Source organism: Pezoporus flaviventris, unplaced genomic scaffold, assembly GCF_033815535.1.
Source record: "Pezoporus flaviventris isolate CSIRO_AGI_PZ_B2104156 unplaced genomic scaffold, CSIRO_AGI_Pfla_v1 ptg000097l, whole genome shotgun sequence".
NCBI classification, from domain to species: domain Eukaryota; kingdom Metazoa; phylum Chordata; class Aves; order Psittaciformes; family Psittacidae; genus Pezoporus; species Pezoporus flaviventris.
The window spans coordinates 1,461,246-1,482,778 of record NW_026892645.1 but is presented as its reverse complement, the minus strand read 5'-3'; the positions used below and the strand labels follow the sequence as shown (position 1 = coordinate 1,482,778).

At 54.0% G+C, this 21,533-nt stretch overlaps 4 protein-coding genes across 14 annotated transcripts in view; 1 reads left to right on the top strand and 3 right to left on the bottom strand.

Moving 5' to 3' along the window:
• Positions 1-2,263, top strand: part of GPSM1 (G protein signaling modulator 1) — a 68,412-nt gene extending 66,149 nt beyond the window's left edge. For 2 of the 3 annotated variants that reach the window (XM_061476477.1, XM_061476478.1), the window contains 2 exons: positions 1,169-1,377; positions 1,749-2,263. In XM_061476477.1, coding sequence (XP_061332461.1) covers positions 1,169-1,377; positions 1,749-1,934 — 395 coding nt within the window. In that variant the 3' untranslated portion in view covers positions 1,935-2,263. The remainder of the gene's footprint in view (positions 1-1,168; positions 1,378-1,748) is intronic. The other variant, XM_061476479.1, reaches the window with a different exon arrangement.
• LOC133281327 (uncharacterized) lies at positions 1,984-5,310 on the bottom strand. Its single transcript, XM_061476741.1, has 4 exons — positions 5,188-5,310; positions 4,131-4,233; positions 3,034-3,175; positions 1,984-2,410 (listed from the first exon to the last, which is right to left on the bottom strand). Exons 1-4 carry the CDS (start codon positions 5,287-5,289, stop codon positions 1,984-1,986), a joined length of 774 nt encoding a protein of 257 aa, XP_061332725.1. The 5' UTR covers positions 5,290-5,310.
• Positions 5,311-7,757: 2,447 nt separating this feature from the next.
• DNLZ (DNL-type zinc finger) lies at positions 7,758-10,926 on the bottom strand. Its single transcript, XM_061476934.1, has 3 exons — positions 10,712-10,926; positions 8,699-8,838; positions 7,758-8,032 (listed from the first exon to the last, which is right to left on the bottom strand). The coding sequence occupies exons 1-3, from the start codon at positions 10,892-10,894 to the stop codon at positions 7,861-7,863; spliced, it is 495 nt and encodes a 164-aa protein (XP_061332918.1). The 5' UTR covers positions 10,895-10,926; the 3' UTR covers positions 7,758-7,860.
• Positions 10,927-11,373: 447 nt separating this feature from the next.
• CARD9 (caspase recruitment domain family member 9) lies at positions 11,374-21,531 on the bottom strand. Of its 9 annotated transcripts, none has more exons than XM_061476925.1 (14): positions 19,649-21,531; positions 19,355-19,498; positions 18,351-18,574; positions 17,924-18,061; positions 17,193-17,518; positions 16,631-16,810; positions 16,288-16,440; positions 15,739-15,864; positions 15,423-15,614; positions 14,859-14,900; positions 14,538-14,583; positions 13,107-13,177; positions 12,294-12,376; positions 11,380-11,493 (listed from the first exon to the last, which is right to left on the bottom strand). In XM_061476925.1, exons 3-14 carry the CDS (start codon positions 18,532-18,534, stop codon positions 11,397-11,399), a joined length of 1,638 nt encoding a protein of 545 aa, XP_061332909.1. In that variant the 5' UTR covers positions 18,535-18,574; positions 19,355-19,498; positions 19,649-21,531; the 3' UTR covers positions 11,380-11,396. The 9 variants fall into 9 exon arrangements, 7 of the variants coding, with proteins under 7 accessions (XP_061332908.1, XP_061332909.1, XP_061332911.1 ...); XM_061476927.1 differs by having other exon boundaries at positions 20,902-21,531; XR_009747498.1 differs by having other exon boundaries at positions 11,374-11,493; positions 13,067-13,177; positions 19,355-21,531.
• Positions 21,532-21,533: the final 2 nt, after the last annotated feature.

Genomic DNA, 21,533 nt, shown 5'->3' with positions numbered 1-21,533 from the left:
GGATGGGACAGGAAAGGCAGCTCCGGGCTGGGTCTGTGCTTTGGGTTTGTGTCTTTCTTACAATGCGGGGTTGAGGACCTTTGCTTAAACAGAAAATAGTTGAAACGTGCAGGGTCGCCCTCAGTCACCACCACACGGGGCTCAAACCCCTCATTAGAGCCCGTGGATTCATTTACCCACTTCATAATGAGCACTGAGTACGGACAGGGCAGGAGACCCCAACATCCCTCGAGTGCAGCAGGACCTGCGGCCAGAGGCTGCTCTGAGGAGCGGTGCTGAGCAGGGCCCGGGTGGCAGCGTGGGGCAGGTTGGGCTGTGAGGGGAGAAGAGTTTTGTTCACTAAAATGAGGGTGTAAATGAGCAGCGCGTTGCTGGAGCCATTTCTGATACAGGAGCGCGTTTGGAGGCGGGAGCCGGGCACTTCAGGGGGCTGAGTTTGAAACGTGGAGCTGTCCCCAGAACGCACAAGCAGGCACAGGCTGGGTTCAGCTCTGGTTTGGTCTCAGCCTTTTGGACACATTGCAAGGTTTCTGTGTGAGCTGAAGGGGAAGAAACTCATCTTTGGGTCAGTGCTGAGGTTTTTATGCATTGCTGGGGCTCTGGAAGGGTCCCGCTGTGCCGGGAGCGCGCTCCGCTCGTGTGCTCTGTGCTCACTGGGACAGGGCTCTGGCAGTTCTGTGCCTGTCCTGCCCGGAGCACAGGGGCTTTGTTTGGGAGCTGCCAGGAGCCAAGAGGCTCCTTCCATTGAGCGCTGCCCAAGAGGCGTTCCCAGGACTCGCTTGGCCCAGATTCTGTGCTGTGTTTGAAGCCCTCCCTTTGTCACTGCCCCAGACAAGCCCCTGGTGCTTGGTGAAGAGCCCCCTTTGTGCGGGGCAGCTCTGGGGCCGCAGCACAAGGGAAAGGGAACAGTTGTGGGATGGGGCAGTGGGGTTTGCTCCCCGTAACACTTGTGCTTTGAGGGCTGGGTTTTGAGCTCATGTCACGGGCACTGGGATTGTTCCCGCTCCCCTGTGCAGGGCGGAAGGTGCCGATGGTCCTGCAGGAAGGCAGCGTCCTGCCCGGCTCAGGCGCTGCCCCTTCGCCCGGGTGGTTGGGCAGTGTTTTGGTGGGGAGGGTTTGGGTGTCCTGCAGAGCCGTGACCCTGCCCCGTGCTCCTCTGCCCCTGCAGCGCAGTCCTCCCTGATGGCATCTCCGCAGACAGAGGAGTTCTTTGACCTCATCGCCAGCTCCCAGAGCCGGCGCCTGGACGACCAACGCGCCAACGTGGGCAACCTGCCGGGCCTGCGGATAACCCAGAACAACCTGGGGCACCTGCGCGTGGAGGGGGACGCCCAGGAGCCCGGGGACGAGTTCTTCAACATGCTCATCAAGTGCCAGGTACTGGCACAGGATGGGTACGGGGGGGGCACGGTCCCGCCATCGAGGGCGGCACCGGTTTCACCCACCCAGGCAAAGGCCACCCCTGACCCCCCACCCTGTGCACCCAGGCAGGGCCCTGGCGTTGCCTCCAGGCCCTTCTCTTCCCCCCGTTCTGAGGGCTGTGCTCGGTCACTGCTCTACAAGGGAGTGGGTGGCCGCAGAACCCCTCTGCGTGGTGCCACAGGGGCTGTCTCTTCCCCGATGCTGGAGCCACGAGCTCCGCATCCCCAGCCAGGAGCGCGGGCTCTGGGCACCAGCCCCAGCCTTCACCTCCACGACAGCACCGTCCTGTCACCACCTTGTCCTAACGCCCGCTCTCCCCCCTGCAGTCCGCCAGGATCGATGACCAGCGCTGCGCCCCCCCGGACTCCATCCCCCGTGGACCCACCATGCCCGACGAAGACTTTTTCAGCCTGATCCAGCGCGTCCAGGCCAAGCGCATGGATGAGCAGCGGGTGGATCTGGCCTTGGCACAGGAGGCGGCGGAGGAGCGGCAGCGCTCCGGTTCCAGCTAAGAGCTGGGCTTGGGCTTGGGGGGGCTGCTTTGGTTTCCTTTTGTTTCTCCTAAAGAAGCGTGGGTGGTTTCAAACCCAGGCTCCTGCACGGCCACAGACTGTCCTGCAGCTGCAGCTCCAGCACTGCCCCAGCTGCTCTCAGAGGTGTTGCAAGAGGCCCAGTGGATGGGGGAAGAGTTTTTAAACACGGGGTTTTATAGGACACACGGACACTGTAACACCGGGCACAGCACGAGGGAAGGCAGCTGTGGCGGCCCCTCTGCTCATCACCTGAAGTCCCAGGAACTTGTTCTGGCAGCCAAGGAGGAGCCCAGCGCGGGTGGTTCGCTCCAGCCTCCATCCCTTTATTTCCACAACACCTTTCATTCAGTCGGGAAGGGAAAAGCTCCTTCTCCAGTTTGAAGTCTTCGTGTCTCGCCTGCATCACGAACAGCTCTGGATTCTTCCCTGGAACATCTTGCTCAGCTTTGTTCCTTCTACAGGAGGAAATAAGCCCAAGTAAGAGGCCACAAGAGTCCTTTTAAACCTCGCCCCCCAGCAGCAGCCTCGGTCACAGGTTTGCTGAGGACTCTGCAGTGAGCCCTGCACCAGCCCCTCAGCCTCTGCTCCTCGGGTGCTGGAGCCAGGCCCTGCTCACCTCTCGAGGACAGCGGTGCAGCACAGCCCAGAGGGAACTGCCCCTGGGCCTGGGAAGGGGCAGGAGGGCTCTGCCCAGCGGTTCAGGGCACACAGGGACACCTCATTGCTGCTGGTGCCAGAGCCAGGAGGCTCACACAGGACAGCCCCGTGTGCAGGTGAGTATGCCCAGGGCAGAAGCCTGCACTCGGCAGTGACCTGCTGCGGAAGCCAGCAAAGCTTTCTGGCCCTGGCTTGGCAGGAGAGGGAAGCAGAACCACCGCCTCCTCTGTCCGTGTCCCACAGCAGCCGGGGATAACGGCCCATTTCTTCCAGAGCAGAGCAGAGCCTCTCCCGGACCCTGCGGAGCTTTTCTCCGGTTCTGACTCCAACGGATGGAGCCTCAGGAGAGCTCCAGGCTCGGGTGCTGGCTGGGAAGTCAGCTCCACCCCACACACAACTGCCAGAGTCTGCATTCACTTACATTCCTTCCCCTTTCCGAACAGCTGGAGAGGCCCAGTGAGGAGGGGAGCAGGGACCTTCGGGACGTGGAGTGTTGTCTTTTCTCTTCACCACCTTGGACTTCAGCAGCTCCAGCACCGAGTTCTGCCCAGGCAGAGCTGCTCCTGCAGAGAACAAATCAGCACTTTCTATTTGCAGTGCGTTCGATGGAGACGTCTCCCACCAGCAGCAGGACTTCCAGCCCAGAGACGCTGCTCGTCGGGCACTCACCGGCCTGCACTGCCCACGGAGCTGCTGCGGGGAGCTCGGAGCAGGGCCCTGGGTTGTGTCTGTGAGAGGACACTGACCACGACCGTGACGTGGCCCCGCTGCAGCAGGGGCTGTGCAGCTCTCAGCCAGGCGCTGGCCTGGAACTGCCCCCGAGGCTTCCCGAGGTGTTGATTATTTGCCATATACTTGAATGTATGAGCTTATTTATTTTTTACCTGTGCATTTGCTAATGTCATTTTAATGGGGAATTTCAACCCCCAGGTACTTCCTTTTTTTTTTTTTTTCTAAAAAATAATCTGCCAAATGAATTAATATATTAGAAATGAATAAAGCTCGAGGGGAGGGGTTGTGCTTAATAAATATTTGTGTCGAAGCTTCAGTGACCAAGTTACTTTTCATCATTTCTGGGCCTGCAGATAGGGAATGGGGCTGGGGTGGGTGTGCTCTCTGGTGGCAGCTCTCACCAGGGGGGAGGGCTAAGACAAGGGTGTAAGCACCCACCTGCACATCCCCTTACGTGAAGATCACAGGGGCCTCTGAGGGAGCCTCTTCCCTGCCCGGCTGCGGAGGGAACACACAAAGCCCCAAGCATTCCCAGCCCAGAGCAACGGCCGAAGCCCAGGAGTCACCAGGACAACAGGGGCAGACCAAGCAGCCCTGCAGTGGCCAAGACCAGCTTTCCTCAGGCAGCTTGAGCCCTCCAGGCTCTAGGAATGCGGATGAGCTTCTCCTTTCAGGCTCTGCTCTGTCTCGGTGCCTGGGTCTTGTTTCCCCAGGGCAGCTCCCAGAGGAAAGGGGCAGTGAGTGCTGTGCAAAGCCCTGGCATCAGCCCTTAGCAAAGGTACTCACGGAGCAGCAGGCAGCAGCATGAGCTCCAGCACAGTAGGGTGAGCAGGTCCTTGGGATTCACCAGGGAGTGGGTCCGGGAGCAGTAGGTTTTGGATCCTGAGCCCTGTGGGGATAAAACCAAGTCACAGCTGCTCTTCCCACGCACGGTAACTGGTGCTGCCAAAGTCCTGACCAAAGATCATTGAAGAGCCACCAGCCCCTTCTCACCAGGTGCCAGGACATGAGCAGCTCTGTGCTGTGGTGTGTGTGACCTGGGGACAGAACCATGTCCCCAGTACACAAAGGAGGGAGGCTGAGCATCCCCAGAACAAATCCCACCAGGCCCCCCATCCCACACTGCCAAGGCACCCACAGAGCTTGGGCCCACACAGAGATGAGCTCTCCTGTGCTGACATCCCCCCGAGAGATGCAGGACTCTTAGAGCCCACGCAGTGCTAACATGGCCACCTGGCTGGAGCTGCAGCTGTAAAGTGCGAGTTACGCAGCGCAGGGTCCCTGGTGCAGGGCTGGAGGTGAAGAGGAGCTCAAAATCCAGCAGATTCCAGCAGAAAACAGCTCCTGCTCTCTGGTACGCAGCTGTTCCCAGGCCCCAAGGGGCTCTGGTGATACACGGCTGATGTCAGGCCTGTGGGGGTTTTGCATTGCTCATCTGCCAAGTCACGTCAGGGCCGAGTCCCTGCGCTTACCTCAGCCTTCCCCAGAGCCTCGTGCTGCTGCTTGGGCCACCGCTGAGCTCCATTTCACGGCAGGGGCTCAGCCTGCAGGACGCTGGCCCCGAGCACCCAGGCACTGTAAATTCCAGGCTGGAGCTGGACAGCTTCCGGCAGCTCCCCATAGCAACCTGCTGGGACCCTGCCTGCAGGACACAGCCATGGGCTAAGTTAACTCCTGCATGGCTCTGCAGGCAGCCCAGCCCAGGGGCCTGCACTACAGCAGGACCTGGAGGCCCAGAACTCGCCTGTATTAGAGCCTGTGCAGGCAGCACAACTAAGTGGTGATTCATTCCAGAGCCTCCAGCACCCCTCCCCACTGCACTGATGCTACAGAAGACACGTACCTGCCCCATCGCTGTCAGCCAGGCAGCAAATCCCTGGAGCAGCTCCCACGTGGCTCCTCGGTGCAGCCGGGCCCCCGCAGCACGGCAAGCGTGGCAGTTCATTGCTGCCGGCTCTGTGCAGGGCAGCAGAAAGCAGAGGGGGTTATGGCAGACAGCCCCAGATAAGGAGGGTCTGCAGCCCACACCCCCCCCCCCCCCCCCCCCCCCCCCCCAGGCTGGGCCTGGCACAGGCCTGCCCTCAGCAAGTCCCACAGAGCCCCCATCACACCCCCTTTCACCAAACACCACTGCCTGCAGGGCCTGGGCCACACCACCAGTAACCACCAGTAACCACCAGTAGCCCCAGACACAACCCATCAGAGTCCCGCACCGGCCCGATTGACTCTGGGATCTGGCTGCATTGCAAAAGGAAGGAAGGTCTGCTCAGCGGCAGAAAACAAGAGGCAAAATAGTTGGTATTTTACAGAAAAGCCCCTGTGGGACAGGATTCAGGCTCCATCCCTTAGGAGCCAGTGAAATGCTCCAAGGAACCTGCAAACACTTCATGTTTGCTGCTCACCCTGTGGACACCACTTTGTGCCCCTTGAAGTCACCTCTTTCCACACCACAAAGACTCACCTGGCTCATTTCACCGTGAGTCACTCCCCTGCCCCGCAGCACCAGGCCTTCCTCTTGACTTCCTCCCATCTTGACGCAGCTCCATGTCAGGAGAAAGGCTCCTCTTCTCTCTGCTCCCTAAAGCCCGGCCTGCTGGGTTGCTCCGAACCAAAGCGAGCTCTCCCGGGGCCTCTTCCAGACCAGAGCCACCTCCCCACGACACAAAACCCACTTCAAAAGGCAGCACAAAAGTGTTTTACCTGCAATCTATGAGCCCCAAATCCTTCTGTGTTCTATGCAAATTCCCTCACACAACTGCAGCCCTCACCCCTCCAGCTGAAAGCCCATGAGCAGCACCATTAAACAGCAAAACCTATCCCCACCTTTCCAAAGCTGGGGCACAGGAACAGGTCAGAAAGGTAAAGGAAAGCAACATTAAAGGGTCAGGTTGTAAATTAACTGTCTCCAAGGCAACCCTGCTCCTGCCAGGGCTGCTCTGTGCCACCCAGCAAAGCATCAGCACAATGGAGGCACGATGCTGATCTTCAGGGAAAAGGTGATGAAACAACCCCCCTGCCAGCAGAGAGCAAACACACACAGGGACTGAGAGCCCAGCCCTGAGCCGAGGTGCAAGCCTCTGTTTAACTGACCCAACACCAAATTGCTCCAGAGCTCTGTGTTTCACCAGGATCTGAGCACACACAAGCAGCTGACGGATGAAGATCCTGCCCCTCAGCGCTGCTTCATCACCCTGAACTTCCATACAACAGGAACACAGCTGAGCTGTGGCTATAATGCAACACATATGAAATTACCAGGAACACTTCAGATGAAGTAAACCCATTAACACCTGCAATGCCCTCACTGAATCCTTGGCTGATTAAGGACCACAAGCACCTGGATGTGCTTGACTGAAAGAAGGGGGTTTGTTCAGCCCAAAGACACAACGGCCATGAGGGATTTTACTACTTTTATAGCTTGCTGTTAACAAGGGCAGAGAGAACAGAGACAGGGTCTGATGCCACCCAAAACACAGGGAATTTCAGTTACTGGCCAAATACCAGGAGTCCAAAGAGGTTGTGGGATCTGTATCCTCAGAGATATTCAAGACAAGACCCTGAGCATCCTCCTCTGTACAGGGGGTTGGCCTAGAAACCTCCAGAGGTCACTTCCAACCAGAATTACTCTTTGATTGCAAGTTTAAAACCACAGAAAGCAGCTACTTCACTGTGCTTCATGCTAATGGGCCTCAAGAGCAGTTAAACTTTCATGCAGGCAGAGGAAGCAAAGCACAGTGTGCTCACCTCCTGCCTGATTCATCGCTACCTGAGTGCTACATGCTGCTAAGCTCCTACATTCTTCATTTCTCACAGCATTATTTTTTCTTCTAGCTGATTTTAACATGCAGCAGCAGCGTTAATAAGCTCAATAACTGTCAAGTAACTCTTCAGACAACTTTCTGGGTGCTTCAAGAAACATTAATCTTGCCTTCACGCCCACCCTCCCCCTCAGCAACACCGAATTGCATAACCCAGCACCGGGGCCGCTCATCTCCGAGTGGGAACCCCGAGCAGGGGGGCAGCGGAGCAGAGCCCTGGAGGATGGCGAGGGAAGGAGAAGAGCAGCACCCAGCACTGATCTGAGCCTCCTGCGGGGTCAGTCTGGCCCTGCCAGCACACACAGGGTCAGGCCCATCTCCTCAGGTGATACCAATTGTCTCTTCTGCTCATCAGCTCTGCAGCAGCACCTGGGCAAGGCCAGGAGCCATGGCTGAAGCCTCCAGCCCCAGCTGCACCTCCTTAGGCTAAAACACCCAGACAAGAGGCTCCCTTCTCAGCAGAGAACAAAGCTCCTGCCTCTGCTGAAGCACCAAGGCCTGAGTGAAATCAGCAAAACAAGTACCAGGACAAACATCCAGACCCCATCTCTAAAACATCAGCTTGCCCAAAGGCAAAACTACACAAGACACACAATAAAGAAAGACCAATCCCCCAGTTTATTAAACACAGACCACTGAAATCAAGGAATGAAGGTTAAGAGTCTCTTGCCATCAGCAGAGCACACAGGCCCCGTCTGTCAGGTCTGCCCCTTGCTGCCGATCTTGGGGGGGGCTTCACCACCTTCTCCCTCTGTGGACTCCCCTCCGGACCCGGTCTCTGCTGAGCTCTCCAGGAGCAGCTCCAGGGCTTCCTCCCCAGCCACACGTCTCACCCGCTCCCCTTTGGCTGCCAGGATCTCCTCGATATTCCTGAACAGCGATTTGAGAACCAACAGTGACTCCACAGCCAAGGCAGAGCACAGGACCACTCTTCCACACTTTGGATTTACGCTCCACAGTGCATCACACATGAGCATCACCAGGATATGAAGTCTTTGGGAAGCAGAGCAAACCACCCAAACCTTCTGGGGCTATTTTAGTCCAGCAGGATCAGTGATTTAGCAGTGACAGCTAAACAGAAATTCTTAAAGGCATCTCGGGGAGTTATCACTGAAATCTGCATTGAAGTCTGCATGTCTGGAACATTTAGCCAGGGAAGCCTGGCAGTGATGTGATGAAGCCTGAGGAAGAGGAGAGCTCCATACACAGTAACCCACCTACTGGCACCAATAAGGTGCCTGTGTACCACACAGCTGCTGTTGCAGCTTTACACCGTGGCACTGGGGTCGGAACTGGATCTTTAAGTTCCTTTCCAACCCAAACCATTCCAGGATTCTATCTGGATCCTCAACAGTGATGGTGAAGATTACAGATGATAGAACCCAGTTTGATTACAGAACCCGGTTTCAGAAACTGACACAGAACTGAACCACCCAACAACCCCTCCGGTTTGCTCTGAACCACGTTTTGGAGGTGCCAAACAAAGCAGGTGTTGGCTGAGGGATGCCCTTCCCTCACCAGACCCCACACACCTACCGCTTCCCCTGCAGGTCCGAGAACCAGCCCAGGTTGTCGGCTATGACGTGGTGGTTGCCGCAGCCCGGGCACGTCACGATCACCACGCCGTTATGGTAGGCCAGTTTGGAAATGGTTTTGGCCGATCGGGTCTGGCAGACCTGCAAAGCAAAGAGAACGTGGCTGTGAGCACCGCAACGGCGCCCTTGGCGAGGAAAACGCTTTAGTTACTTCATTAACAGGTTTCCTTCCCCCTCCCGTTACAAGGCCGTTTGTGTGACGATGCCGTGCAGCTTTGTGCTGACCTCTCCCGCACACACGGGCGATGCTTCCTCTGGAAAAGCCGTTTACCCCGGCCCGCAGCGCCCGGCGCCGACACGGCCTCTGACACCCGGCCCCGCACACACGGAGCCGGTTCCTCACACAGCGACCCGGTTCCTCACACACGGACCTGGCCCCTCACACACGGACCCGGCCCCTCACACACGGACCCGGTTCCTCACACACGGACCCGGCCCCTCACACACGGACCCGGTTCCTCACACACGGACCCGGTTCCCGACACACGGACCCGGTTCCTCACACAAGGACCTGGCCCCTCACACACCGACCCGGTTCCTCACACACCGACCCGTCCCTCACACACGGACCCGGTTCCTCACACACGGACCCGGCCCCTCACACGCGGACCCGGTTCCTCACACACCGACCCGGTTCCTCACACACGGACCCGGCCCCTCACACACGGACCCGGTTCCTCACACACGGACCCGGTTCCTCACACACCGACCCGGTTCCTCACACACGGACCCGGCCCCACACACACGGACCCGGTCCCTCACACACGGACCCGGCCCCGCACACACGGACCCGGCCCCGCACACACGGACCCGGCCCCTCACACACGGACCCGGTTCCTCACACACGGACCCGGTTCCTCACACACGGACCCGGTTCCTCACACACGGACCCGGCCCTCACACGGACCAGGCCCCGCACACACGGACCCGGTCACTCACACACCGACCCGGTTCCTCACACACCGACCCGTCCCTCACACACCGACCCGGCCCCTCACACACGGACCCGGTTCCTCACACACGGACCCGGTCCCTCACACACGGACCCGGTTCCTCACACACCGACCCGGTCACTCACACACGGACCCGGTTCCTCACACACGGACCCGGCCCCGCACACACGGACCCGGCCCCGCACACACGGACCCGGCCCCGCACACACGGACCCGGTTCCTCACACACGGACCCGGTTCCTCACACACGGACCCGGTCCCTCACACACGGACCCGGTTCCTCACACACCGACCCGGTCACTCACACACGGACCCGGTTCCTCACACACGGACCCGGTCCCTCACACACCGACCCGGTTCCTCACACACCGACCCGGCCCCTCACACACGGACCCGGTTCCTCACACACGGACCCGGTTCCTCACACACGGACCCGGTCCCTCACACACGGACCCGGCCCCGCACACACGGACCCGGCCCCGCACACACGGACCCGGCCCCGCACACACGGACCCGGCCCCTCACACACGGACCCGGCCCCTCACACACGGACCCGGCCCCTCACACACGGACCCGGTTCCTCGCACACGGCCCCGGCCCCTCGCACACGGACCCGGTTCCTCACACACGGACCCGGTTCCTCACACACGGACCCGGCCCCTCACACACGGACCCGGCCCCTCACACACGGACTCGGTTCCTCACACACGGACCCGGTTCCTCACACACGGACCCGGTTCCTCACACACGGACCCGGCCCCTCACACACGGACTCGGTTCCTCACACACGGAGCCGATTCCTCACACACGGACCCGGTTCCTCACACACGGACCCGGCCCCTCACACACGGACCCGGTTTCTCACACACGGACCCGGCCCCTCACACACGGACCCGGTTCCTCACACACGGACCCGGCCCCTCACACACGGACTCGGTTCCTCACACACGGACCCGGTCCCTCACACACCGCCCGGCCCAGCCCGGCCCGGCGCCGCCCACCTTGCAGGTGTACACCAGGCGATAGTGCTTGGTCCTCGGCTGCTCTGGGTCGGTGGCGGTGCAGGCCGGGCGGTGGGGCGGGCGGTGCGGCAGCGGGCGGTGGGGCAGCGGCGCGGGCCAGGGCCGCCATGGAGCGGCCGCGCGGAGCAGGACCCCGAGCAACGGCCGCGCCGCGCGCTGCATGGCGCTGGCGCAGGCGCGCGGAGGGGGCGGGCACTGAGGCGGCGGCGGCCATGATGGGTAATGGCGGCGGCCATGCCCGCTACTGGCGGCAGCCATGTTGGCTAATGGCGGCGGCCATGGCGGGCGAGGGCAGGGGCTGCGCTGGGGGCAGTGCCCGTCAGAGGCTTCAATTACAAGCGCGTAATTGAAGGGGCTAACTGAGCCTGGGTTTTGGGCCCACAGAGAGTGCATCCTGGTTACTTGTGCACCACACACGTGTACCACCACTGCAGGGGTAGGAGAGAGAGCACAGCATCATTGGGGGTGGAAGGGACACCCAGGGCGGGTTACACAGGAGCGTGTCGGGGTGGGCTCACAGCGGCTCCAGGGAGGGAAACGGACAAGGGGACCTCAGCCCTAAACCCCACTGTTACAGACATTAACGTTCCACAGATGTTCCTTTATCGGGGTTAAAAGCAGTGAGTCCATGGGCACACAGACCCCGCGCCGGTAGCCTCCACGCTCAGGAGCCCTCGGTGTCGGTGTTGTCGCTGCCGGTGGTGTTCTCCCAGTCGGCCTCGTGGTGCCGGCCCTTGGGTGCCCTTCGCAGCGCTCTCTTTCTGAAAGAGGTTCAGGTTTAGAAGAGGTTTTGTGCAAACGAGCGGCATCTGAGCGCACTCGGAGCTCAGGCTGGGCCAGCGCACCCAGCGCTGGCTGAACGCCAGGGTTTGCTCTCACAACCCACAGCTCTGACTGGTGGCAAAGAGACAGAACAGGTCTAAATCATGGAGACATTCTTCTAGAAGTGTGGGATAGGGCTGATGTCCTATGCAAAGCCCTTCCTTTAATAAAAATACTGTTGTCAACAGTCATTAGGAGCACACCTCTAGCTAAAACTAGCACTAAGGTCCCTGTTTGACAAGGTTTTCATTGCTCTCATGCTCCAGAACAGCAGTGATCAGTGAAGACATCAAGCATTAGGAGAACAAGCCTTCAAACAAGAGCATCTGAACAGGATGGAGGATGGAAATCTGCCCCCATTCACTGTCATGGAGCTTGGTCCTGACTGTCAGCAGTTTGTCAGACAGTGAATGTCAGACCTTCACTCGCATGGGAGGAATCTATCAACATTATTAAACTTGCAGTTCTTTGGAACACCCTCCATTCCCTGCTGTGGAACCATCTGCATGGTCTGGAGCAAACACGATCACTGCTACCTTGGCTACCTGTGGTACTAAAACGAGTCTCAAACAGTTCGGCTAAAAGCCTGAGCCTCTAAAGACAGGATCTGTGATGAATTTACACCTCCATGTATCAAGCTTGAGGACAGGGGATGGACAGAAAAAAAACACATACAACAAGCTGATCCACTAAGTCACACGAGCATGGCTAAGTTAGTCCTGCTTAGTGAAGTCCAGACCTTTGGTAACGCTCAAAGCAGTCCTTCATCCTCCTCCGCTCCTTTTCTGCCAGTTCCTCATTGGCTAAAACACACTCCTTGAGCTGGAAAAAATCCAAACAAAGATGAACTGAAGCCCCCTGAAGATCAGGTCAGTGTCAGCACCAGGCAGTGCAAACCTGGTCCACAAAGGTCCCAAGGCTGAGGTGCTGCTGCTGGTCCTTGCAGGGTGAAGGGCTGCAGCCCACCCAAAGGAGCCTGGTCATTTCTGCTCTACCACTTGTTTGTGCAATTAATCATTTTACATTTAATGAAGGAGAAAAAAAATGGGAACCTTTGCTGTCAGATGACCAAGAAGAGCTGTTCACTACCAAACCCCTCCTCCAGGAGGGCAGTCCACTGCACACAGCTTCCTGCCTCTGCTTGGTCCTGCAGAACGAAGTACAGCCTGTTCATTTCTGGGCTGTCCACTACTGTGTGTGCTGGCTGGCAATAGCTCTGTTTCACTGTCTTTATTCTCTCCCATTTGTAAGTCTGGGATTCTGTTTCCTGTACCAACAGTAATACTGTGGGCAATTAAACTGGAAAACATCCACACCCAGAGGTGAAGGCCAGAAAGTTATCAGGCATTTCTAGACACAGATGGAGAAATAACCACCATAAGTGTTCTGCTGTTCAGAGCTCACCTTTCTGGAGGGTGAATTTTGCACAAAGTGCTCAGGCTTTGGGAAAGCAGTTTCTGCTTGTCAAACCTGGTAAATGCATCATTAACAAGAACAGTAAAGATCACAAACCCCAGTTGTAGTAAAGAAGAGCCCACAAAGGTTCTCTTACACTTGGTGACTTTGGAGGCAGGCTGCTCTCTTGAGTGCTAAATTGCTGGGTTTGTCCTTCAGGGCAACCTTCTAAGGGATGGAAAAATCACAGGTTTAGTCACAGTTGCCATTATGAAGCAACTTCTCCCTCCACCAGTTCATCAAACAGCTGTAATGCTGTAACAGCAGAACTGAAACCAAGCTGCAAAACGTCAGGATTCAGACACTTCTCATTTCACTTGAACCCTCAGTCTTGCTCAGGATGATGGAGTTCCCCACCAGGTTCAGAAAGGGACAACAGCTTTCTGGTTTCTGTGTATGCAGGAGCAAAATGAACCTTTGCAAAGCAGCACCTCTGCTTAGCATCACCAAGAAATAATCGTATTAGACATCACCACAAGAACCATGTTCATCATTATTTTAACCATAACTTGTCCCTGTTCCCCAAGAACTCAGTTGTGTGTATCAAGGCACTCCACATCAGACCAGATCCTAGCCTGATGGAATGATCAGGTATCCTGATACATGATTTTGAACCGAGTGAGACAGAACAGTAAAAGGCTTTCTGGATCTGTTATTTGGCTTTTGCAAAAAATCTCCCATCTCAATGAATGAAAGGATCATTTAGGTCTCCCGGGAGAGCAAAACAGAAAGCTGCTTTTACTGTGCCAGTTTCCTTCCTTGCTCAACATGTTTTGAAAGAGATTTTCAAGTTCTTAGAGGAGCCTATTAACTCCTTTCCACACTGCTGAATCATTTCCACCGGGGATGCCACAGAAACAGAGCCAGTGACAGCATTAACTACATGGTTCTGCTTTTGTGAAAATAGCCGGCAACACAAAAGGGAAGAGGGGAGGGAAAAATTCCTGGAGAATGCCACATGGTCCAGCAGAAGCGGAAGGAGGTTTGTTCTGTTCTCAGCTCTGCCACAACCGCGAGAGGACTGGGGGAGGGAAGGCACGCAGGAGCTATTTCTCAAAGGCACCAGGTGATTTTCCTGGACAATTGCAATAGGCAGGTTACTTCAAAAAGAAAGACTGGAGGTGCTAGGATGGTCTATCTAATGATACTGCTTTTCCCAGGTCGTTCAGCTGTAGCAAAGACCGTTTTAGAGACCATGTAATAAAAAGACAGGCTGTGGAGCTTTTTCTCTCAAAAGAGCTTTACAAACATTTACCGTTCTCAGTGTTCTCCTTTTGATAGGTGAGAAGGGTGGTGGTACAGCAGGATGCCTTGATTTGTGAGCACCTATTCTGAGCCATCTCACGGAGGTCTTACTCAGAGTGCCAAACACACCCCAATGAGAAGCATCCCTCACAAACCAAGTCCCCAGTCAGATTACCTACTCCTCACTAAAAATAAAACCCAGGAATGTTTTTTCCTGACCCTCTGAAACACAGGACCACCCTCTCAAGAATCCTACTCTATGTTTCCCCAGAAAAAGCCTTACTTTTAGTTGGTTGTGTGTCTTCATCTAGGTGACCGTGAAGAGTAAGCTGTGGGACAGAAAGCAAGAGCATAAGAACTACCCCTTTTTCTATCTCACACTGTAGCTAGGAACAGATGGAGGAATGTAAGAAACAGGACACACGTAAAACTGACCTTTCCCCAGTGCATCTTACTGTCAGCAACACAGCACACTGAGCGAGAAGTCACAGATCTACTCATGGATTTATCCTCCACGAATAAATCTCATTCCTTTGGCCTTATTGATACTTTTGGCCTCCAGAACCATCCCAGAAGTAAAAGGTAAACAAGGCACTGTACTCACTTCCTGGGAATCTCTGGAGGAGGTATCATCCAGGTCAGAGGTCTGCAATAAAACCAGTGTAAATTAATCATTCCTTATAAGCAAGGAAGTGGCAGTAAGAGAATATACAGATCAGAAGCTCCAGAAAACAGAGAAGTGTGAACTTCCTCCCTCCTACACTCCTGTCTGATCACATGGAGACAGAACACAAGCTACCTCACTAATTAAACCCCCTGCATCTCTCTTTTAGTTCCAGAAACCTTACACCTTACACCCTGTTCCCAAATTCATCCAGACGGCTCATACACAGTCAGTTTCTAAATAGACTTCACTCTTTGGTGGTCACTCATTATCTTTGGACATGCTCCTAACACAGAAAGCCTCAGCTTGCATGAGTCCAGCTTACCCATGCAGGAGGTAATAGGAGCCATCATGTCTTTATTCTAAACTCAACATTTGTGTGGAAATGGTTACCCACCCAGCTGAATCTGAACTGGTCAGGGGCAAAGAGCTCCAAGTAGCCACACTCTGTCCCCACCCTCCCCTTCCCACCCCATCATACAGGTGACAACCCCCCAGGCATACCGGTGCAGGTAGCTCCAGCTGCAGCCTTTTCAGCTTGGCTTCAGTCGCCAGTAACTGGGTCTCTTTTTGGAAGAGCTGCAGCTGCATTTCATCACAGCGCTCGCCCAGCTCCCGGATCTGCTTGCGGTACGTGTCCCTCTCGACCAGGTTCTTGGAGTACTGCACATAGAACTGTTCTCGGGTCAGGAGTGCCTGGTGTAAGGGACAATTTGTCATGGCATGTCACATGGGTACATTCAGGGTTACATTATCTGCTCGCTTCAAGCAGCAAAGCAGGGATTAGCAGCAGCTCCAAGAGGAATGGATGCTTTATCACCTGGTCTCTTTCTGAAGCCACTTCCTCCATCTGCTTCAAGACAGCTTCAATCCTTTTTTTGTACATCTGGGAGTCCTTCTTCAGGGATGTGCATTGGAGTTCAAGCATCTCCTTTTCCTCTGCGTACTGTTAAGACAAGGTCATGAGCACCCTGCTTGTGGGCAGGGCCTGAGCTAGACTCTCCCCACTCCTGCTCTGTGCCACCGATTGCTGTGGCCAGACCTCCTCCATGCCATGTCAAAGTTCAGCCAGTTGGAGCAGGGTGAACCAGAAGGCTGGACTGCTGACATGATGGATTTACATGCTCCTGAGCTGTCAGTCGTGATTAAAGCTCCCATCGCCCTCCAGGCTGAGGCAGGGACTGCAAACAGTTAATGCCACAGACACTGCATGCTAAAATATTACCATGCCTTCTTTTACCAAACTGTAACCCTAGAACAGGAGCAGTGAGGATTGCTGGTGAGCAGCTCCTCTGCTCCATGTTGCAGGTGCTTCACCTGCCTGTCTCACCCACTGCCCCTCAGCAGGGATTTGCATGGCATCACGTACTTTGTCTTGGAGCACCTCGGCTCGCCGCAGCTCCTTGCGAAGGCTGTAGATGGTGTTCAACAGCTCCCGGCGTTCTTCTAGGATCTGGCTACAGTTATTCTCCAGAGTCTCCTTGGAGAGGCTCTTCTCCAAGTTCTGTTCCCTGGCAACCTCCTGGACAAAGGAAAAAGTGCGATACAGCAACCATCTAACCCCATATCAACTCTGTCCCCACAGTCCCAAGTGCTCTGTTTCACCTGGGAGAACAAGATGACCAACACAATCTGCAGTGCAGTCTCATCAATGCACTGGTGCTACAGATAATCACTTCTCAGGAGTCCATAATTCAACCACCCCCACCAACCTGGAGAGTGTTCTCCAGCTCCTGATTCTTGGCCAAGAGCAACTCCTTCTCCTGCTGGATCTCCCACATCACCTCATGGCTTGGACGCTGCTCTATGGCGTGCTTCAGTTTCATCGTGTGCTTACGCTCCAGTTTGCAGTCATCCTCAGCCTTCATGAGGCTGTGCTTCAAGTGGTCTATCTGCAAGAAGGTTCAGAGCTCATCAGTAATGAGGAGAAAATTCTGACCTGCAAAAGCAGTTCTCAGCTCCATTCCCAGAGAAACATGGGGCAAGCTCCTCCCCAGCTCTGTTTTCTCAGGAAGTTCGGTGCTCTGGAGAGTCCTGCTTGTGTGCCAATAGATGTGTGTTATTCCTGTACTGCTTTTGTGAGAGAGCACAGCTTGTAACACGTGGGCCCACAGGGCTGAGCTAGGAACCACCAAGACATGCCATGCGCTAGAGAAGATGCATGGTTCTTTACACTGGACTGGTCCAGACCATCCTGGGCAGAACCAAGTCTGGTTCACAGCACAGCCTTCCAGGGACCACATAAAGGGGAAGCTTGGGGAAAGGCTGACTGACCTCTAGGATCAGGTCCCGGCTCTTCATGAGGGCAGCACTCTTCTCCTCGCTCTGCCTGGCATAGCTCATTGCCAGGCTGTAGTTCTCGTCCTTGCACTTCCGCAGCTCCTTGCTCAGGCTGTCCCTCTCCTCCTTCATCTTCTGTGCCAGCTCTTGGTGCTTGCGGAGGAGGCTGTCCCTCACCCACAGCTCTCTGATGGTGTCCTCTTTGGTGTGCAGCCAGAGGGTGAGCTCCTGTGCCTTCCGCCGCTCCTCCTGCACCGTGCTCTGCAGCTTCATGATCTCGTTCATGAGGAGCTGGCTCAGGCCCGATTCCCCAGCGGTGTCTGTTTGGGGGGGCAGGTGTCAGCCTCTGCTGTCCTGTCTGTCCCCAGACACACACACAGAGCACAGGCTCCCACCCACTTGCCACTGCAGCTCGGGATCACCACATGCCACACGCAAGCATGCAAATCCTGAAGACACATGTGATCAAATTAGCCACACTGCTCCCCCCTGCTCTGCACCTTCCTACAGCAGTGTCACCCCAGAACAGGCAGAAGGAAGAACTGAACCTTCTTCTCCCTTCTCCACCCTGTGACATTAGTCTTGCCAGAACCCTTCTGAAGCACACAGGGAACGCTCCTGACTCTGCTCACTGGGGCTGAGGAGCAGCAAAAGTGGGAGTGAACCCCCTCTTAATTTGCAAACAACACCCAAGGAAAAGCTGTTTTTTCAGAACACAGCATTACCTATAATCATAGAGAACACCCTGCTGGGTTCCTTGCCAGTTACTTTCTTATACAGTTGTGGATAATAAAGCTCAAGACTCTCCAGAAATGCCTCAAAGCCCTTGTGTCCCGTTCGCTGCAGAATGTCCAGAAGAACACCTGAAATGATTGCAACAGGATATTCTATTATTTTCCTCTTTACCCATTTCTAAATTAACAAACTGCTTCACTTTCTCCACGTGCAGATTAAAGTCCCTGGGATGAAATGCTCCAGCCAGTCCTAAGCCAACTACCCAGTAACTAACCAAAAGTATTTTAACTGTAAAGAACAGTTCAAACCTAACCTTTGTACCTTAGTCCTGCTACAGCAGCTGCAAAGAGCAGCTCTCAGAAGAGCACGTTATGTTCCCCGGCTGATCCATGGAGCCAAAGGCTGCACTTGACCCACCTGCCTTCCGCTTGCGCATGACCAGGCTGGGGTCATTAAGAACTTGCTCCTCATCATCGTGGCTGATCACTTTGCACTGCCGAAGATAAGGTGTTATGCGGGAAGGATCTATCACAGAGATCAGCTTCACTCGGAAGTTCTCCAGGTTATTCCAACATGTCTCATCCTTATCTTCTTCCAGCATGGTGGTGAGTGAGAAGTATGAGCGAGCAATGCGGTCCTGCCTTGAAAAGCAAAACAAGCAAACTCTGAGCCTCCTGGAGCAGTGGAGGCAGCGGTGGTAGAACCAAGTATGTCAACAGGCTGACAATGGGAAAGCATCTTTTAGACACAGAACCTCATCTCCATGTGGTCTATAGCTCACTGGTTGCAAATCACCTGCAGAACATGGTGATATGCTACAGTCACATGACAGAAAAAACAGTGGTACCACAGATTGGAAGCATCAACAGCTCTGAGGCTAATGCCAGTGCTTCTGATATATATGTGAAGGAGAGATAGTGTGAAATACTGAGTAAACAGAAGTCATCAAAGCTTGATGCCTCCCTCCAACCACCCAAACATCTCCTAGATCTCAGTGCAACACGAAAGTGAAACTACTTAGGAACAAGTCTGCTGGCGATAGTCACTGAGAGCCCCATGAACAGAGGAAACGCCAATGAACTCTCGATTCTCAACAGTGGACCCCAAGACATCACTGCCCAGTCTGACTGACTTCACCACAGATTTTCCAGATACTCAGCTATGCTTCATATTAAATCTTTACTTTACAAAGAAAGACTCCAAACACCTTCAGCACGCACTTGTTACACATCACACTGTCAGTTAACTTCAGTGAGCTGGACTGACTTACAGAGAAATACCCTGCCTGCCATCACACCAGCCCCACCAGATTACACGAACTGCATTCCCCTGTTGATAAAGACCACATCCTTACCTCAGAGCTGTAAAATAGAACTTTTTTCCCTTGTTAATATAAACCATTCTGCATTACGGGGACCAACCTGAGACTGTGCAGTCAAAACAGCCTCCTGGTTTCCTCTGCTGGTCTAGCACCACTCATCTGTGTCCTGTCTCTGAGAAAACTTGTCTTGGATGCAGCATCCCTCTATATTCTGGCTAGAGCAAAGATCATTCCAGGAGCAAAACTGGTTTGAGAAAAGAGAAAAGGGGAAACTACTCAGCTCTGCCCTGAGAGGGGAAAGGGAAGAGGGGGGAAGACATAAAAAGCAGCAAAAGAGGAAGCCAGAATGGGTGATGGGGGAGGAGTGGCATTGCAAGTTGGCAGCACTACATACAGAGTGATTTTAGGTTCATTCTGGCTTTGTTTTCCAATCTGTAGCACTGAAGTACCAACAAGGGTCCAGAAAGTTTCGTTGTGTTGTGGTCAAGAAGACTAGAGAGAGTGAAGGTCACAGATCAGCTGACTTCAGGGGACAAAATAAATCATAGAGAAGAAAGAGGCTCTTCAAATGGCCTTTCAGCTGATCATGTAACATCTTTATACAGGAAAGCAGGTGACAGCAACAATTCTCTCTTGGTTTAGAGTTCAGCTGAAAAGGATGATTTCTATAATGATGCCTCTAATTTTGGATGTCCTTAAGCTTCAAACATAATGATGACAACTCAGTATTTTGAGGGAAAGAGAGTCAAGTCTTGGCAAAGCAAGGAACATAACCCACGATTCCCAAATTACAGGCTGTGGCTCTATCAGTAATTAAAGGAGCAGCACAGCAAGCAGCATTGTGATGATGTTAAAGCATCAACATCATACCTTTGACTGCCTCCCCGCCTTCCCACAGTCCCAGAACGGTAGCTGCAACAAGAACTCACTAACAGTCTGTTTTAAAGAAGTCTTGAGAACATACACTCTGATACCATGGCAGCATGACACATTTTCCCATTAGCTTCCCACTCTACTCTTTGTTCTGCTTTCTAAGTTTCTGGAGAGTTTCTCCATGTTATCATTAGGAGTGGGGCAGAGATGCTCAGAGATTCTTTATGCCTGTGCTTCTTGTTAGGCATTAAATTAGCTTCACACTAAAAAAAGATACAGCAGCTCTATTAGCTCTGCCCTTGCTGAAGGTAATCAGAATGTCTGTTAAGTGACCAATCCAGCCTCTAGAGTATTTGTTCTACTGTAACAGATCAGTTTAATCCTGAAAAAAGAACAAAACCAGCTGCTTCTTAGTTATACAAAGCTTTTCCACGAGCAATAGGATTACAAGGACATCGCTTGAGCAGCACTTGCAAAAGAGAACAATCATTTAGAGCACAGATCACATTTAGTACCAGTGCCTCATGGTAACAGCCCTATAGTGAGCAGCAGACAGAACTGCATGGCAGAGCCCCTGCACATCTGAATTTCTTGCAAGAAGCGTTACCTATACTGGCTTATGGAAAAGAGAGTACCCTGCAAGAGGAAAGCCATTTCAACACCATTCCTTTTGCCCCATAATGTCCTGACACCCAATTACAGCACTACTGGTACCCAGTGTCCCTCTGGCCTGAAGCACCTTCATAGAAGAGTTGCAACTCACAGTGCTCTGACCTGCCTGTGCTCTGGGGAAGCTCAGCAGTGCAGTGGAATGAAGCAGCACATTCTGCAGCACTAGATCTGACAAGCTTCGCCTCAGCTAGCCTCACACCTCTCTGCAAGATACAAATTGCTGGCTTGTGAATGAAGAAACAAGGTTTGAAATGATTTGCTAACGTGTGTACGGGGCAGGCTGTGGAGGAATCAAGACAGAATCCAAGCCTAATTCAACCCTGCAGTTCCAGCCACATGCATATTCATTTTCCACATCCTCCCTGGCTTTCATGCATCTTGCAAGCTTCATTTTTCTCATTAGCAATCACACTCACACACACATTACTAAAAGCACAATTTACCAGAAAAAAAAACCCACACAGAATACATCAGTAATTTTTAAGTGAGAAAAATAAAACATCTGTATTTCAACAAATACTCCAGGCTCATTTTGATACAAAATTAATCTGCTGATTATTCAGCAGTATGCAGCCAGTCAGCTATGGAGCAAAACCACTGTAACAGCACTAAAAACCCACCCAGTGAATAACGTATTCTGAACATGGATAAACATTCACATAAATAGGGGCTGACACAAGGAAAAAATAACCAGGATTGCTGGTTTTCCCAGATCTCCAGCAATCTTCTCCCCA